This window comes from Triticum aestivum, chromosome 3A (assembly GCF_018294505.1).
Source record: "Triticum aestivum cultivar Chinese Spring chromosome 3A, IWGSC CS RefSeq v2.1, whole genome shotgun sequence".
Classification (NCBI taxonomy): domain Eukaryota; kingdom Viridiplantae; phylum Streptophyta; class Magnoliopsida; order Poales; family Poaceae; genus Triticum; species Triticum aestivum.
Genome location: NC_057800.1, coordinates 47,901,876 through 47,919,392, shown reverse-complemented (window position 1 = coordinate 47,919,392; position 17,517 = coordinate 47,901,876). Strand labels below are relative to the sequence as shown.

The following is a 17,517-nucleotide window of genomic DNA, read 5'->3' as shown; positions in this document are numbered from 1 at the left end:
GGACTGTAATGCGCACGACCCTGACCCAAATTGGGTCGGGCCGGAGGCGGATCAGGTGCAGAAGTTCTTCGACACCTTGTCGGAGAAGTACGTCCGCGAAGAGCCGCTGCTCATCTAGGACACCACCCAAGCGGAGCTGGACTATATCGCCACCAGGGCGGCGGAGGCAGAGCTCGCCAGGGAGTCCGGCAGCGCTGGCGGCATGGAGGACGAGGCCGCGGCGGCCGCGAAGGAGAAGGAGCTTGCCCAGTGGGCGGAATCTGCTGGGGAGGCCAGCAGCGCCGTCACCGGGGCCCCTCTTATTGAAGATGTGGTCGATGAGTCTTCCAGGGAGGAGGTCGAGGCTGTCGACCCCCCAGCCACGAGGACAGGGCGTGTCCTGTGGCAGGCCAGCTCTGGTGAGCCGGTCCGGCACGGCAGGGCCACGTAACCGCAACAAACCCAAGAGGTGTCCGTGCGCCAAACGAGGGCCGCGGCGGCGAGGATGGTGGTGAAGGCTGTGGTGGCGAAAAAGAAAGCGACTGCCTCTTCTTCGTCCAAGCGTCCTCGGTCTCCACCCGCTTCCCCTCCTCCCGCAGGCGACGACACGGAGGTCATCTTCGACTTCGGGTCTCTTAGCCAGAGGAGGAAGAGGAAGGCAACGGAAGAAAGGGCGGAGGATGAGTAAGTATATTGTCTTTTGTCATCTCCGTCCCCTTAGATCGTGCCACTTGTCTTGACTTGTCCTCATCTTTGCAGGGATATGGAGACGCTGGCCCAGAGGGTGGCAAAGATGGCCAGGGCCTTGACAGGCGGTCAGCCCCCGGCGGGCACCTCGAGTACGCCGCTAGTGGTGGAGAGCAGCCCGGATATCAGCCCCCGGCGCAGCCCCCAGCATGCGTTCATCACTCACTCCTCATCAATGTGTGCTGGGACACGATCTCTTGGTGCTGACCTTGCCGTGGTTGCAGGAGGAGGACAGCACCAGGAGGAGTCACTGAGGGCCACCCCCAACACACCACCCCCATCAACCACGCCGCCCCGAGGGGCGTCCCCAGCAAGGGCGCCAAGCACCGAGCCCATGCGCACGGAGGAGGAGGAGGCGAACCTGGGCACCGACGGCTTCGTCCTGGCACCGAACGTTGGTTGGGAGGGGGCCACTTCTTCCCAGCTTGGCATGGGTGAGTTGTTTGCCTTCTGTCCCCGCTCGTTTTTCTTCTTTTGAATTTTGGTCTTGACTTCGCCTAATTCCCTTTCTCGGTATCCAGATCCTTCCTCGGCGGACCCGAAGGACGTGGACACCTTCATCAAGGAGGTTGCCAGGGATGCCGTGGCCGAGGCCGACAAGATCACCGCTGAGGAGGCCGCCAAGGGCGCTGCTGAGGACGCCGCCAAGGGGCCTGCCGGGGAGACCGGCGAGGCCGCTGCCAGGAAGGCCGGGGAGGCCGGCAAGGCCGCTGTCGAGGAGGAGGTGGTTGATGACCATCCTTCCTCCTCCGCCGCGTCTGGCTCGAGCAAGTACCTGAAGGTGAGCGATGACCTGTTCGTCCACCTCCCATGGATGGCGAGCACCAAGGCGCTCGCTGAGGGGGAGGTGTTCGACGACGAGGTGCTTGCCGCCACCGGGCTTGAGGTCGTTGACGAACTGAGCGCCGATGGCGGCGGTTCCCAGGAAGAGCGGCTCCTCCAGGGCATGAGCGCCAACTTCCACAAGCTCCAGGCGCTTCACCGTGCCCGCCTGGACAAGGCCAAGTGCAGGATGGCGGCGGTGGACAAGGCAGAGGCGGACCTCGAGGGGTGCGTCACCGAGACGCAGGCTTGGTTCCGCCAGGCCTGTGAGGAACAGAAGACCGCCTAGGATCTGCTGGCCGAGCGCAAGCTGGAGCTTGTCATCAAGCAGGCCGATATCGAGAAGGCCCGGGAGGCAGCGAGACAACAGGCCGCCAAGGATGAGGCCGCTCGGCGCCAGCACCAGGCCGCGCTGAACTCCTAGGAGGAGGACCTTGCCGCCCGCGAGGAGAAACTCGCCGTGACACTCCGCGGGAAGGTCGAGGAGGTCAAGGAGCTTGTCGTGTAGCGGACCCAGGAACTGGAGTAGAGGCACGAGGAGGCACTCAATGCTCAGGCCCAGGTCCATGCTGGCAAGGTGAACGAGCTGGAGGTGGAGCGGGACGGGCTGAAGAAGCAGATCCTAGAGCTGACGAGGGAGAGGGACGTGGCCAAAGGCGATTTGGCTGATGCGCAGGCCACAGTCCTCGGCAAGGCCGAGCTACTCTCCAAGGCCAACAACTCCATCCAAGACCTGAAGCTGAAGCTGGAGGGTCTGGAGGGTACGCTGTCGGAGGTCAGGGCCCGGGAGGAGACACTAACCAAGAATCTGGAGAAGGAGAGGCAGCTGCGGAAGAATGAAGCCGCCAACCACGAGGATTTTGTGAAGGGAGAAAACCTCTGGATCAGCCGCCTCACCGACATCGCCAGTAGGATCACCACGCAGCTGGCTACCATGGGGATGCCAAACATGAGGTACGTCCCGGAGCCGAACGTGAGTCCCAATGTCAGGCTGACCTTGTTCTTCGAGGGTGTTCTCGGGGCCCTGGAGCAGTTCCGCTCTAACAGGGCGGCCTCTCTGGTTGATGAGGCCTGGAGGCTTTGCCGGGGTGCCATGACCAAGGTCCTCACCAAGGTGGCGTACTGGAACCCTGACCTCAACTTCAAAGCTGCGCTGGATAGCTTGCCGGAGGACATGGACCCGCGACACTCAAGGAGCGTATCGAGCCCGTCATCAGCCGCATCGACGGAGTTCCGTTCGGAGGATAGAAGGCCAGCGCCGGGACTAGGCACCCCGTTTCTTATCGCCGCTGCAGGTTCACAACCAAGACAATTTTTATCTTTAGTTAGAACCGCAGCAACAATTGATGTAGTATAACTCTGAAGTGCTTTGAAATGATGCATGTTATTTTCCCATTTGATCTCCCTTTGTATGTACACCCTACGTTAGTCGGGTAGGCTTGCCGGTGCGAAAACCCAGGTCGCGGCGCCTCGATGACGGATCCCCAATGGCCTGCAGGGTGTGCTTGATGTCGGGCAAACCACCTCACTACTCTTAACGCGGCCGCTCGAACTGTCGAGCGGATTCGAGACAGAACGAGAGCGTTGCCAATCACAGAAGGTCACCATGCCGTTCTCGACGCAGCCGCTAGAACTATTGAGTGGTCTCGAAATAGAATGAGGGAGTTGCCAATAGTGGCAGGGCCCCATTGCGTGCAGGTTTTCCATACACAGGGCAAGATCGTCGAGGATGATAACCTTATATATAAAAAGGAATTGCTCAAAGTTTTGCATGACTTAGCTTATTTGTTGTTGCACGAGTGTTCATTGCATCCACCAAGGACGCCACTTGTTTGGTCGTCTTCATCCTTGGAGTGACGACCATGATGAAGTCGCTGCTTCAACCAGACCAGATTTCCACAACTGCGCGCCCCCTACGTGACGCGCCAAAGATCTCGGTGGAAACGACACCTATGGAATCACTGGGATCCCTTCTACGGTTGGCGGGCGCAGAGTTGTGCAAAGAGCAGGTCTGAGGGTCAGCACAAGGATCGTTTACCCAGGTTTGGGCCGCGGAGACGCGTAATACCCTAGTCCTGCTTTGATGTATATTTTAGTGTTCTTGAGTTCTTGAACTAGCTACGGTGTGTCCCTAGTTCCAAAGATTCGAATCCTCCTCCAGTACGCCTCGGGCCTCCTTTTATAGACAAAAGGGGTTGCCATAGTGGCACACAGGAGGTGGAAAGGAGTATCGTGGCTGAGTCTATCCTCTGGCACCGTCGGACAAACACATTTAATGCGCTGCCGACGTGCCCCTCTTGCTTTATCGGGGATGACAAGGAAGCTCGTCCCAGCTGTCGCCACCTCGCCTGGCTCCGACGCGCGTCCGAGCCGACGAGACATTGTAGCGCCACGTTGGCTGGCTGCTGGGCTGGCGTGATGGCAGAGCCTTCACAAAGATCTGCATGCCACCACGTAGGTGCTTGCTGAGTCGGTGTGGAGGCCGCATGCTGCCACGTAGACGCCTGCCCAACTGGTTGAGCTAGCACCTGCATGGGAGCGGTGGTGGAGTCTTGACAGACGTGGGCCTGGCTGCGGCCCCGCAGATGTCCTCAGCAAGGGTCTTGCCGGGGGCCCGGCAAGGGTCTTGCCGTGGCACCGTGGTCGTCCCCGGCAAGGATCTTGCCGGGGGTCACATGGATTTCCTTGGCAAGGATCTCGCCAAGGATTGTCGTCTTTTGGTTCTCATCTGTTCTTGTGTATTTATGATCTCCACAAAGATCTGCATGCCACCATGGAGGTGCCTCCCGAGCCTTGGTTTCGATGCGGTTGATGGCATTGGAACCCCTTGGCTCAAGGGCGGCGTGCTCAGCTGGCATAGGGCAAGTTGCCCCGGCAAGGCTCTTGCCGGGGCTGCGGAGGTTGCCCCGGCAAGAGTCTTGCCGGGGGAGTCGACTTCGCTCCCTTGCTCTTTGTGTCTCTGGTCTTGGCGTTGCTTCGGTTGTCTTGTCGTCCGGCATCCCTCCTCTTCCCTGCTCAGTGCGACCGTGGGCGCGGCTCTGACTGCCTGTGCACAAGTTAAGGGGTGCAAAAGGAGAGCCCCTAATTTTGTGCATCGACACATGGGTGCGGAGTGGAGTCAGTGTCAAACTCGTTGAAGGAACTCTGTAGAATCTTTCGAAATGGAGCAGTAAAACCTTTGGGCATGTGCTACGTGATATTGAGAGGCTCCGGTCTGAACTTGCATCCTTGCAAGAGAACAATGTCGATCATCGTTTCATCCGGCAGAAGATGCATGAGCTTGATGAGCTTCTCTACAGAGAAATGATGCTATGGTTGCAGCGCTCAAGGATTACGTGTTTAAGAGAAGGAGAAAGAAACACAGCATACCTGCATCGCAGGGCTGTTTGGTGAGCTAGACGTAATCATATTCAACGGTTACGTAAGCTTGATGGCACATGCATGGTGCTATACACCTGCGGAGATGAAGCTTGCAAATTCCACATTGTATGCCTCAGAATTCTTAAGTAGTTTCTTCCATGCATCTATCGACAAGTTTGAATGCATATATGTACTTCTACATCACATGAAACATCTAGCAATCTGTGAGATGTGCACAATACTCTAAACATTCCTGTGGTCGCTCACCCCTAGCATCCCACTGCACATGGTACACGCCGCCGACGCCTTCGCCTGAGGCAACCCGCGGGCACATTGACCGTTTGGCACAAGCTACCCTGGGGCGTTGTACGGCGCGGCGAGGGGGCTCAGGATTTTCGTTCTGTCATGGAGGAGAGGGCCTTTTCCCCGGGTAGATGAGTTGAACATTAGTAATATATGAACTTACAAAAGATTAGGAGAAAATAGTTGTAGAAGAGAAAAGCAAATGCTAGTTGTCCATGTAAACGACATCTCCATATACTACTTAGCAGTTTTAGCGCAATTAAGCCCCTGTTTAGCATCAATTTAGCTGATTTAGAGGCTGAAGCTATTTGCCATAACACCCTATTTGCACTTTTGGTTGGTTTGTGTGTGTGTGTTTTGTGAGGCCATCATGAATTGTTAAACAGATATCGTTAAACTATTATATCTTTTACGTAATATTGGAAGTAACTAGGATCACTGCCAAAGGAAGAGGGCACTGTCTAATTTTTTATTTGATGAAGTTATCCTAAATATTGGGGAAAATGCAGTTGCACTTTAACCTAAGAACAAACAAACAAACAAGAATAAAACTCATGACCGAAAATATCATGAAGCAACATCAAACCAGGAATCTTCTTAAACATTATCCAACCATCTAAATTTCAGGTCGACAGAGATGTTAGGAACCAGCGTTCAAGCACTCGAGGATGATGGTGACGGAGCAAGGTTAGCACCGTCAGCGGAAGCACTCGAGGACGACGCTGTCGAAGCGGGGTCAATAGCATCTCTGCTAACACTCAAGGTCGATGATGATGGTATGGTTGCGAGGTCAACAGTATCCCTGGCCTCTTCCAGTTTCCTTCCTTGTAGAGCTTCCATTGCCTCACCCAGTATCCCTGTCACCTTCCCTCCTAATTCTGGCTCAAGCTGTTCACCCAGTGGGTACAATTTCTCGTCTTGAATCTGCAAGATAAACAAAGTATACGACCAAACTAAAAATTCACCCTTCATTGACATAAATGGCTAATATATAAACATGCATGCCAAGTAAAATTTGTAACTGTGAAATTAGCACGTCCTAATATAATTCCACTGTCCTTACGGGATGTTGTTTCTCCAGGTAAGAAGAATCTACAGCAGTGGTGGTGGTGTTCTTGCTTGGAACAGATGGAGTAGAGACAGTACTATCAGTTTGTGCGAAGCCCGGGGGAACCATCACAGAGTTGGCATTCACATTCATAGAATTTGGCATGTATGTGAAGGCTTGGTTGGTATTTGGGTACACCATCTGCATTGTAAAAGCAAGAAAGTCAGGTGAATTGACTACTTGTGAGATAATCTGAACATGGGCACGGCTGGATGACCTTTGCAAGAGTAGCTGATGCATTAAGGATTAAAAAAATGAAGTCAAAAAATGTTCATCTCTCATGCCATAATACCTGTCAGTGTAGATTGATTTCTTGATGCACACCACGCCAAGCATGGTGTAGTGGCCTCGGCATGTTATACGTATATGGCGTCATGCCGCTAGGAACCCAAGGACTGAAATGTTGTTGTGGGAATTGTTGATACCCGAAGCCTGCACGAACCTGTGGTGGGAACATGCCAGGCACTCCTGGACCGACGTAGAACTGACGGGGAGCAAAATTTTGTGGTACTGCGGGTGCTAGAACTCCTGTGTTCTGAATACGAGCAAAGTGTGCCTAGAAACAATGTCGGTAGCATTAAGCTTGTGCTGTGTTCCTTGTTTATATTCTTGAAACAGTTGCAGATCTAATGTTCAAATATTCAGTGACACACAGGTGACAAGAGAGAACCTGTTTTACTTAACTTTATTTGGACGGTAAATAAATAACCATTTTGTTAACACTCATCCACATTGATTCTCAGTTTATGTTATTCTTAGGATGGGACAATATACAACTTATTTATAACTGAACAGAGTTTCTTTTAGTTCATCAGATATGTGTAAAAATGAAACAAATAATACGTGAATAATTGGACATGTAGTAGACATGGACACATAGCAATATTAGAACTCAAACAGCACTTATCAGCATTTAAGATTAATTAAAAGAAGTCAGTACTTATCACTTATCAGCAGAAGGCACCTAATGTACAAAATGATCACTTGGGAAAGACTTACCACTAGCATCGCTCGTCTTTCCTCTTTGCGTTGAGCTACACCAACATACAATGGCTTTTTGCCGACTATCTTCCTGTTCATCCCGTCAATCTACCACATTGATTAAAGATGATTTAATAATCTAAACTAGTCAACTGGATGCATTGGGCAGGTTTGCATACAACTAAACCATGTTACTTACAGCCTTGTGGACAGCTTCAATAGTTGTAAATGACACAAAGCCATAACCCTTGCTCCTTCCTTGTGAATCAACCATAACCTAACAAAATGTTAAGAAGGTGAGCCATGATATTAAGAAACAGAATTAGCTAGCAAATAAAGAGAGAAGTACCTTGCATGATCCTATCTCACCAAAAACTTCAAATAACCCTCTAAGATTTAGATCATTAATACTATCATCTAGATTCTTCACGTATAGATTGAGCCCTTCAAACTTTTTGAATTTCTCATTTCTCGCACACTCAAAGTTTTCTTTCAGTTCTGCTTCTCTTTCTGACTTTTTCTGAGCTCTTCCCACATACAAAATTGTATCCTTAATCTTCTTCCCATTAAGAATTTTCACAGCTTCTACAGCACATTCTGATTCCCCATAGTTAACGAAACCGAAGCATTTGGATATTCCATCATTATCTCTCATGATTACAGCGCTAGTAATTGTACCGAATGGACCAAACTCTTGCAGAAGGTCATTGTGAGTGAATTCCTTTGGCAAGTTCTTCACATATACATTTGTATAATTACTCAAGCTGATATTTGGCTGCCTCTCCTGCCGACGAATGAAGAGACCTACAAAAATTCGTTTGCCATTCACCAACTTGCCATTCAAGCTGTCGATGGCATCATTGGCAGATGTCTCGTCCGCAAACTGAACAAATCCGTACCCTTTTGATTGACCATTAAAGTGAGTGGCCACTTTGCATGATAGTATAGTGCCATACTGACCAAACATATCACTCAAGCTCTTGCCATCAATATTTGGCACAAGATTTTTTATGAATATATTGGCCTTTCCACTCAATCGCAGCGTTGGGTCCCTATTCGAGAACATAACTCGAATATGCTTCCCGTTGGCAGGGGTAAAATTTAAAGAGTCTAATGCATGTTTGGCTGCAAAACAATCACATACAAAATTATTAGAGGTAATTGTGGTATTAAACTCAAATCCTCTAGTAGGGCAAGCAAACATGCAAAGAAAAAGAAATCAGGTTAAGGTGAAAACAATAGTGTAGGTATGGTATGTATATGTATAATTGACCACGATAGAACATGGTGTATTATATATGACTGGATGTTCATCGAACAGACAGTTATCGGATGTCCGATATGCAAAGCTAATATCCAATTTGAACTATGTACAATTTTGCTCTTCACTAATTTGGCAGCGTGGAGCACGGATAAACTAATGAATATTTGAATAGGTTAACTATGAAATCCATGGGGCATCATGATCATACAATCTACCTAGTGTAATGTAGCACGTTTCAACACCATTGTGCACAAACTAGAAAAATTCTTAACGAACTTTTAACCCACATTCAGTTCCATCTTGTTTGTATTTTCCAAATTGCCACACCAACTTATGAAGGAATCAATAGAAACAACAATGAATATTTGTTAAACTATAAAACAAACTGCATGGACTAAACTTTAAAAAAAATCACTCACTAACCAAGTCAACTCCCAAATGTTACACCATAAAAAGGATAAACAACACCAATAACAGAAACATGTCCTTTTGTTTAGATAGAAAGAAATAAGAACATAGACACACATTAATTGTAACCAAATTCTTGTTTAGCTATTTGTTTTTTCCTAATCATATGCACATCCGAGTCCGAGTCGGATTGTGACAATGTTAACTTCCATGATGATGTTCTACACCATGCATGGTGCACAATCTACAATGAAATCATAGGAAATTTAAGCTCTACTTCCATTCTCTTATGTTCTTAATTCCCATGTGCAATCTACAAATATTGGCTATCTTATAAATAAACCGTGTGGCCCAATTTAACAAAGAGCTAAATTTTCTCTCGCAAACCAATTCAACTCCCAAAAGTTAGATTGTAAGTAAGATAGACGACGCCGATAATATGAACATAACATTTTGTTTATGACAGAATCCCGCAAGTAGAAAAAATGCATTAATTGAAATAATAATTGTGTGTGCCTACTATCTTTTTCAAAATTATATATCCGATTTTGACTCGGATTCTGACATATTCGGCAACATTATTATCCGCGTCGAATTTTACCCAAATTCTATTATTTTCTATTCGTAATGACCAGAAGAAATCTATGAAGCCATAAACACAGATGGAATCAACAAATAATGTTAGCTAATTTGAAACAAACCAACCCAAAGTTCACAAAAAACTAAAATTACTCTCGCTGACGATTCAATCCAAGTATTGCGGCGTAAGTAAGATAGACATCAACAATAATGGGAACATTTAGTTTGTGACAAAAATATATAGGTAGATAAAAACACATTAATTACAACTGGTGTGTGTGCCTACTTGACTTTTCTGAATCATACATCCGACTCTAAGTCGTATTCTGAGAGCATTTGTTTCCACTAAGATTTTGTGCCATATTGGAAACCCGAATCGATTACAGATTCTAACACCGATGTCAGTGCTAAGCAACATGTTCTACAAGTTGCTGATTCCATTCTCTTCCCAATCTGCAAACTGCTGATTCCATTCTCTTCCTAATCTATAGTGCATTGAAGTTATATTTCTTGTTGTGATCTATCGAAGCAAGGGTCTTGGTTTTCTTATGGAATGTGCATAAACCCAATCTATAAAGAAGTCTTACCGAGATTCAGTCAAAATTCCATTCTCTTCCTAATCGCCAAATGCAATCTATGAAGTCATTCCCTCATTGGTAACAATGATCAATCTTGGCTGACTTGAAAACAAGTCATGCGACCTAATTTAATAAAAACTAATTCCTCTCGCTAACGATTCAACTCCCAAATGTTACAACATAAATAAGATAGACAACTCAGCGAACAGATAAACACATATTAATTGGAAGAATTGTGTGTGTCTACTTATTTTTCCCAAATCATACATCCGGTTCTGAGTCGGATTCCGACAACACTATATTATCTACGGCGATTTTCTACCCCATGGTGCACAATCTATGGAGAACTCTTAATAGGATTTTAGCCCAAATTCCTATTCTCTTCTGTTCATAATAAACACAAGCAGTGTATGAAGCCTTTCACTCAGACACAAACAGCAATTAATGTTGGCTAATTTGAAAACAACCAACCTAACTTAACAACAAACTACAATTCAACTTGCGATTCAATTCTCAAGTGTTACGACCTGAATAAGAAAGACATCACCAATAATAGGAACATGTCAATTTCTTCTATGACAGAAATATATGGCATGTAGGTAAACACACGTTTAATTGCAACCAATGTGTGTGTCCATTTGCTTTTGCCAATCATTTATCCTATTCCGAGACCGATTCCGATAGCACCAGATTACACAAACCCGAATCGGTTACGGATTCCGACACTCCTCATGTTAGTGACACGTTGTTCTACATACTGCAGGTCAACACACTATCTACGCACGTTTCATCAAAAGACCCTCGCCTCGGTTGACCAGAACAAGAAAATGCCAAAATAGAACTTCAACCATGTTGTGCCACATCTTGTATGGGAAATCTAGTAAATCACAGACTTCGTAACCAAATAGATCTATAACCACACAACCTTGTAGGTTCTTTGTATCCCGGATCCAAGCCTGATTAGATGAACATGTAAAGAGACGAAGACAACCCCGAAAAAAAAAGAGATGAAGACACACTCACCGTCCTCACGACTGTAGAAAATCACATAGGCGTACCCAAGTGACCTGCCAGTGACGTCCCGGCATATACGGAGGGACGCCACGGGCCCCACCTTGCAGAACAGGGCATAGAGGTGCCCCTCCGCCACGCCATCATCGAGGTCGCCGACGTATAGCGAGGCCCACGAGCCCAACGCTGGTCCAGGAGGACGCAGCGTGACGGCCGGGGCCAGCAACGGGCGACCTGCCATTGCCTAAGATGGTTGCCAACCAGTGGCCGGGCACAGGATCGATCGATTGATCGAGCAAGAGTGCTGGCTCACAAGGCAACGGAATACAGTCTCGGAAGGCACAGGATGGATTCATCGAGCAGGGATGCTTTTATAGGTGAACGCTCTTGGATGGATATGCTCTCGACTCGCTTCTCACTAATTGAGGCATTAATTACTTCCTTTCTTTGTATAATGATAAGTATTGGGCATTAATTTTGTGCTCGAGAAGACGAGTGTATTTTTGATGGAGATATCTGCACACTAGAGATTGATTGGGTCCACATATACTACTATAGGAATTAGTTCGTTCGATCAGTTTCCAGGGCCATATATCACTACCATTTAATGTTTGAGATACTAAACTGGATTCCCAGCAAAAAAAAAGAGAGGGAGAGATACTAACCTGGATCGAGCGTCAAGTTGTCAGCTCAGCATTTTGAACATGGCGTTCAACAAATTTCAAAGAGCAAAATAGACAAAGATCAGAGTTTAGCACTATGATACTATGAGTGTTGCATTTGAAGGGAACATAAATTTCCCCTAGCAGCTCTTCGAGCAGTGACTACTGACTAAGGTTGGGTCCCCCATAACTTTTTTTTATTGCAAACTTAATTTTGTTCATATTTATACAAGAAAATAAGACATTACAAAAAGATTGGTGCATTTGAACGCACAGCCTCCTGGTGCTGGCACTGCCACTGGTCAGATCATGTCCCCTTGGTGTCATCCAGGGAAACTAGTCCTCGGTCGCCGCCACGGTTTCATTTCGAGTTGTTCTAGCTATGCCAGCCGGGTTTTGCCAAGGCGGTCAAGTAGTGGTTCGAGGCGCTGGACTCCCCAACCGATCGATGTCGGTGTTATACACTTGGCATCACTATACCAAGTTATCGAGGTAATTCACGCGGGGTTAGGGGTCCAAACTGGGCGAGACTTGAGGACCTGCAAGGCGGAGCTCCTTGTGGCCATCCAGTCCTTTGATGATAGGCCAACCACGGTGGGTCTGGATCCGGAGGAATGGATGGAGAGATATGCTCTCGAGGATAGCCTCATGACGTTGTTCCGAAACGAGGAGATTTACTGTTGTCTTCGAGGCCGTTTAAATTTGACATTTACGGGTGAACTTCCAGGCTATTGCCAACAGCCGTCATCGTCAATCCTCAAATGTGGTCCTTTGGGATGGTCCCACGATGCTTCAGGACAAGGTGGAGATCCACTCTCACGTTGATGGTTTATATGAAAACCTTTTCAACGGTCAACAATGGGCTGGGGTGAGTCTTCGGGAGGATGTATGGCCCTTCGAGATGAGGGTCTCTAGGGGGGTGTCTGAGGCTCATGGAGCCCTTTTCAGTGGCTGAAGTTGAAGCGCCATTGAACTCGATGAAACCCGACTCAGCCATGGGCCCGGCTGGGCTTCCTGTCCGAATTTTTTATGAAATTCTGGAAGGTCGTTAAAGGATGGCGATGGTTATATTCTAGGATTTCTATAAAGGGGTGCTCGACACATCCTGCCTTAACTATGAAGTGGTTATGTTGACCTCCAAAGTAGTTGGGGTGACGGACATTCGCCAGTTTCGACCGATCACGGTTATTAACGTGATCTCCCGCATCCTAGCCAAGGCGCACGCCATTGGGGCGACACCTATAGTAGCTCGAATTACCAATCCAAACCAGTCGCCTTCATTAAGGGTGATCTAATTCATGATGGGCTACTGGCACTACATGAAATCATTCACGAGGTTAAGACTAAACGTCAAAAGGAGGTCTTTTTCAAGATTGATTTCAATAAGGCTTATCATACGCTTAGTTGGGATTTCTACACAAGATTCCCTTGAGTGCAAAGGGTTCAACCATAGATGGGTTACCCGCATTATGCAGCTTGTTAGTAGTGGGCACACTGCCATCAACATTAATATGGAGACAGACCCATTTTTTAAGCACTCGAGAGGGGGTGAGGCAAGATGACCCACTCTCTCTGTTCTTGTTTAATATTGTTGTTGATGGCTCAGCAGCCATTATGTATAAAGTGAGATGTGTTGGCCATCTATGTGCGGTGGTGGCCCACTTGATTGCAGTAGGTGGAGTCTCGCACCTCCAATATGCGGATAACACCATCCTTATGTGGAGCGAACTCCAATGGATATAATAAATTTGAAGTGAAGTAAACATGCCCTAGAGGCAATAATAAAGTTATTATTTATTTTATTATTTCATGATAAATGTTTATTATTCATGCTAGAATTGTATTAACCGGAAACATAATACATGTGTGAATACATACACAAACAGAGTGTCACTAGTATGCCTCTACTTGACTAGCTCATTGATCAAAGATGGTTAAGTTTGCTAACCATAGACATCAGTTGTCATTTGATTAACGGGATCACATCATTAGGAGAATGATGTGATTGACTTGACTCATTCTGTTAGCTTAGCACTTGATCGTTTAGTTTGTTGCTATTGCTTTCTTCATGACTTATACATGTTCCTATGACTATGAGATTATGCAACTCCCGTTTACCGGAGGAACACTTTGTGTGCCATCAAACGTCACAACGTAACTGGGTGATTATAAAGGTGCTCTACAGGTGTCTCCAAAGGTACTTGTTGGGTTGGCGTATTTCGAGATTAGGATTTGTCACTCCGATTGTCGGAGAGGTATCTCTGGGCCCACTCGGCAATGCACATCACTATAAGCCTTGCAAGCATGCATTGCAACTAATGAGTTAGTTGCGGGATGATGTATTACAGAACGAGTAAAGAGACTTGCTAGTAACGAGATTGAACTAGGTATTGAGATACCGACGATCAAATCTCGAGGCAAGTAACATACCGATGACAAAGGGAACAACATATGTTGTTATGCGGTCTGACCGATAAAGATCTTCGTAGAATATGTAGAAGCCAATATGGGCATCCAGGTCCCGCTATTGGGTATTGACCAGAGAGGTGTCTCGGTCATGTCTACATAGTTCTCGAACCCGTAGGGTGCGCACGCTTAACGTTCGTTGACGATATAGTACTATATGAGTTATGTATGTTGGTGACCAAATGTTGTTCGGAGTCCGGGAAGAGATCACAGACATGACGAGGAACTCCGGAATGGTCCGGAGATAAAGTTTGATATATGGGATAGTAGTGTTTGGTCACCGGAAGGGTTCCGGAATTCACCGGAAGGGGTTCCGGATGTTTCTCGAAATGTTTGGGTACACTAGTAGAAAACAGGGCTTTGGTCACAGGGCAATATTCACATTAGTCCCGGTTCAATCACGAACTAAGACTAATGTGAGCATTGGTCCCGGTTCGTGCGGCTAAGGCATTAGTCCCGGTTCACCTGAGCCCTTTAGTCCCGGTTTAAGACACGAACCGAGACTAAAGGGTGCGATGCCCTTTAGTCCCGGTTTGTGTCTCAAACCGTGACTAAAGATTAGACCTTTAGTCCCGGTTTGAGACACGAACCGGGACTAAAGGGTGCGATGCCCTTTAGTCCCGGTTTGTGTCTCAAACCAGGTCTAAAGGTCCCATTTTCAAACTCTACCCCACCCCCGTAGTGGATGGCCTTTTTTGTTTTGAAAAAATCAAAAGAAAATGATAAAAACTTCAAAAAATAAAATCCTTCGAGAGGTAGTTATATTACTACATCTACTAGTTAGGAAAATTTAAAAACTTAAATTTGGACATGTTTTGCAAAAGTGCAGGGAAAACATAAAACGGCTATAACTTTTGCATACGATGTCGGAAAAAAACGTATAATATATCAAAATGTTCAACACAAAAATCCGCATATGATTTTGACAGCCTATGGCTTGTTTGCAAATTTTTAGAATCCTCAAATTCTAAAAGGAAAAAAAGTTATGCTCAAATTTCAGTTTTTTTTGTATTTTCGTTAAATCTGGTCAAACTACTTATTCAAGAAGTATTAGTGTTGCTAAATAATTATTAAAGAATATTAGTGTTACTAAATAATTATTTCAGTTTTTTTGAATTTTGGTCAAATATGGTCAAACTGTGGTCAAACAATGGTCAAACTACTTATTCAAGAAATATTAGTGTTACTAAATAATTATTTCAGTTTTTTGAATTTTGGTTAAATCTGGTCAAACTATGGTCAAACTGTGGTCAAACTACTTATTCAAGAAATATTATTGTTACTAAATAATTATTGTTTTTTAGAACAATAGTTTCAAACTCAAACAGTAAAATGTGTGACTTCATGCTCAAGCTAAATTCCTGAGGGTTAATAGGATTGACATTTTACTATTGTCAGGAAAACAACAAGTGCAGACTTGGAAACGAGGGAGAATAGAACCCGGAAGTTAAGCGTGCTCATGCTGGAGTAGTGAGAGGATGGATGACCGTCCGGGAAGTTAGATGATTTGGAATGATGAGGGGTGATTAGAGATTAGAGGTTAAATTGAGCAGTGATGAGGGGTGATTAGAGATTAGAGGTTAAAATATTTCAGAAATTTGAAAATAAAAAAATTCAAAAATAATTTCAAAAAAAATCATAAAATTTCCTTTAGTACCTGTTGGTGTTACCAACCGGGACTAAAGGTGGACCTCCAGGCAGCGGCCACGTGGAGGGCCTTTAGTCCCGGTTCGTATAAGAACCGGGACTAAAGGGGGAGGATTTAGTAACGACCCTTTAGTCCCGGTTCCAGAACCGGGACTAAAGGCCCTTTATCTACTAGTGGTACGAGAACACTTTATTTGGGCCAAAGGGGAAAGCCCACAAGGTTTTTGGAAAGCGCAAAAGGAAGTTTTGCAGAGTCCAGGGGCCAGACGCCAGGGTCCCTGGCGTCTGGGTCCAGACGCCGAGAACCCTGGCATCTGGCCCTGGAGTCCGAGAAGGACTCTTGCGTTTCGGGTGAAACCGACTTTGTGGAGGATTTTACTCCAAGTTTCGACCCCAAGGCTCAATATATAAATAGAGGGGTAGGGCTAGCACCCAAGACACATCAAGAAACACCAAGCCATGTGCCGGCAACCCCGTCCCCTCTAGTTTGTCCTCCGTCATAGTTTTCGTAGTGCTTAGGCGAAGCCCTGCGGAGATTGTTCTTCACCAACACTGTCACCACGCCGTCGTGCTGCGGGAACTCATCTACTACTTCGCCCCTCTTGCTGGATCGAGAAGGCGAGGACGTCACCGAGCCGAATGTGTGTAGAACTCGGAGGTGCCGTGGTTTCGGTACTTGGATCGGTCAGATCGTGAAGACGTATGACTACATCAACCACGTTGATATAACGCTTCCGCGAACGGTCTACGAGGGTACGTAGACAACACTCTCCCCTCTTGTTGCTATGCATCACCATGATCCTGCGTGTGCGTAGGAATTTTTTTGAAATTACTACGCTCCCCAACAGTGGCATCCGAGCTAGGTTTTATGCGTAGATGTCATATGCACGAGTAGAACACAAGTGAGTTGTGGGCGATATAAGTCATACTACTTACCAGCATGTCATACTTTGGTTCGGTGGTATTGTTGGATAAAGCGGCCTGGACCAACATTACGCATACGCTTACCCGAGACTGGTTCTACCAACGTGCTTTGCACACAGGTGACTGGCGGGTGTCAGTTTCTCCAACTTTAGTTGAACCGAGTGTGGCTATGCCCGGTCCTTGCAAAGGTTAAAACAAAACCAACTTGACGAACTATCATTGTGGTTTTGATGCGTAGGTAAGAACGGTTCTTGCTAAGCCTAGTAGCAGCCACGTAAAACTTGCAACAACAAAGTAGAGGACGTCTAACTTGTTTTTGCAAGGCATGTTGTGATGTGATATGGTCAAGACATGATGCTAAATTTTATTGTATGAGATGTTCATGTTTTGTAACCGAGTTATCGGCAACTGGCGGGAGCCATATGGTTGTCGCTTTATTGTATGCAATGCAATCGCCCTGTGATGCTTTACTTTATCACTAAGCAGTAGCGATAGTCGTAGAAGCATAAGATTGGCGAGACGACAATGATGCTATGATGGAGATCAAGGTGTCGCGCCGGTGACGATGGTGATCATGGTGGTGCTTCAGAGATGGAGATCACTACTACCTCTTGAGCTTGCGTTGGTTTTCCCCAAAGAGGAAGGGATGATGCAGCAAAGTAGTGTAAGTATTTCCCT

At 46.5% G+C, this 17,517-nt stretch overlaps 1 protein-coding gene across 1 annotated transcript; it reads right to left on the bottom strand.

Moving 5' to 3' along the window:
• Window positions 1-5,865: 5,865 nt before the first annotated feature.
• LOC123057824 (polyadenylate-binding protein 3-like) lies at window positions 5,866-11,381 on the bottom strand. Its single transcript, XM_044480707.1, has 7 exons — window positions 11,153-11,381; window positions 7,650-8,425; window positions 7,512-7,577; window positions 7,319-7,408; window positions 6,762-6,854; window positions 6,275-6,460; window positions 5,866-6,099 (listed from the first exon to the last, which is right to left on the bottom strand). The coding sequence occupies exons 1-7, from the start codon at window positions 11,379-11,381 to the stop codon at window positions 5,866-5,868; spliced, it is 1,674 nt and encodes a 557-aa protein (XP_044336642.1).
• Between the last annotated feature and the right edge of the window lie 6,136 nt (window positions 11,382-17,517).

Excerpts from the sequence above, each read along its gene's own strand:
- LOC123057824 (XM_044480707.1), bottom strand. The coding sequence starts at position 11,381 with ATGGCAGGTCGCCCGTTGCTGGCCCCGGCCGTCACGCTGCGTCCTCCT. Across the intron at positions 7,578-7,649 it reads GTGAGATAGGATCATGCAAG|GTTATGGTTGATTCACAAGG; the intron begins GTACTTCTCTCT and ends ACATTTTGTTAG. Across the intron at positions 6,100-6,274 it reads ACCTGGAGAAACAACATCCC|CTTGAGCCAGAATTAGGAGG; the intron begins GTAAGGACAGTG and ends CTGGGTGAACAG.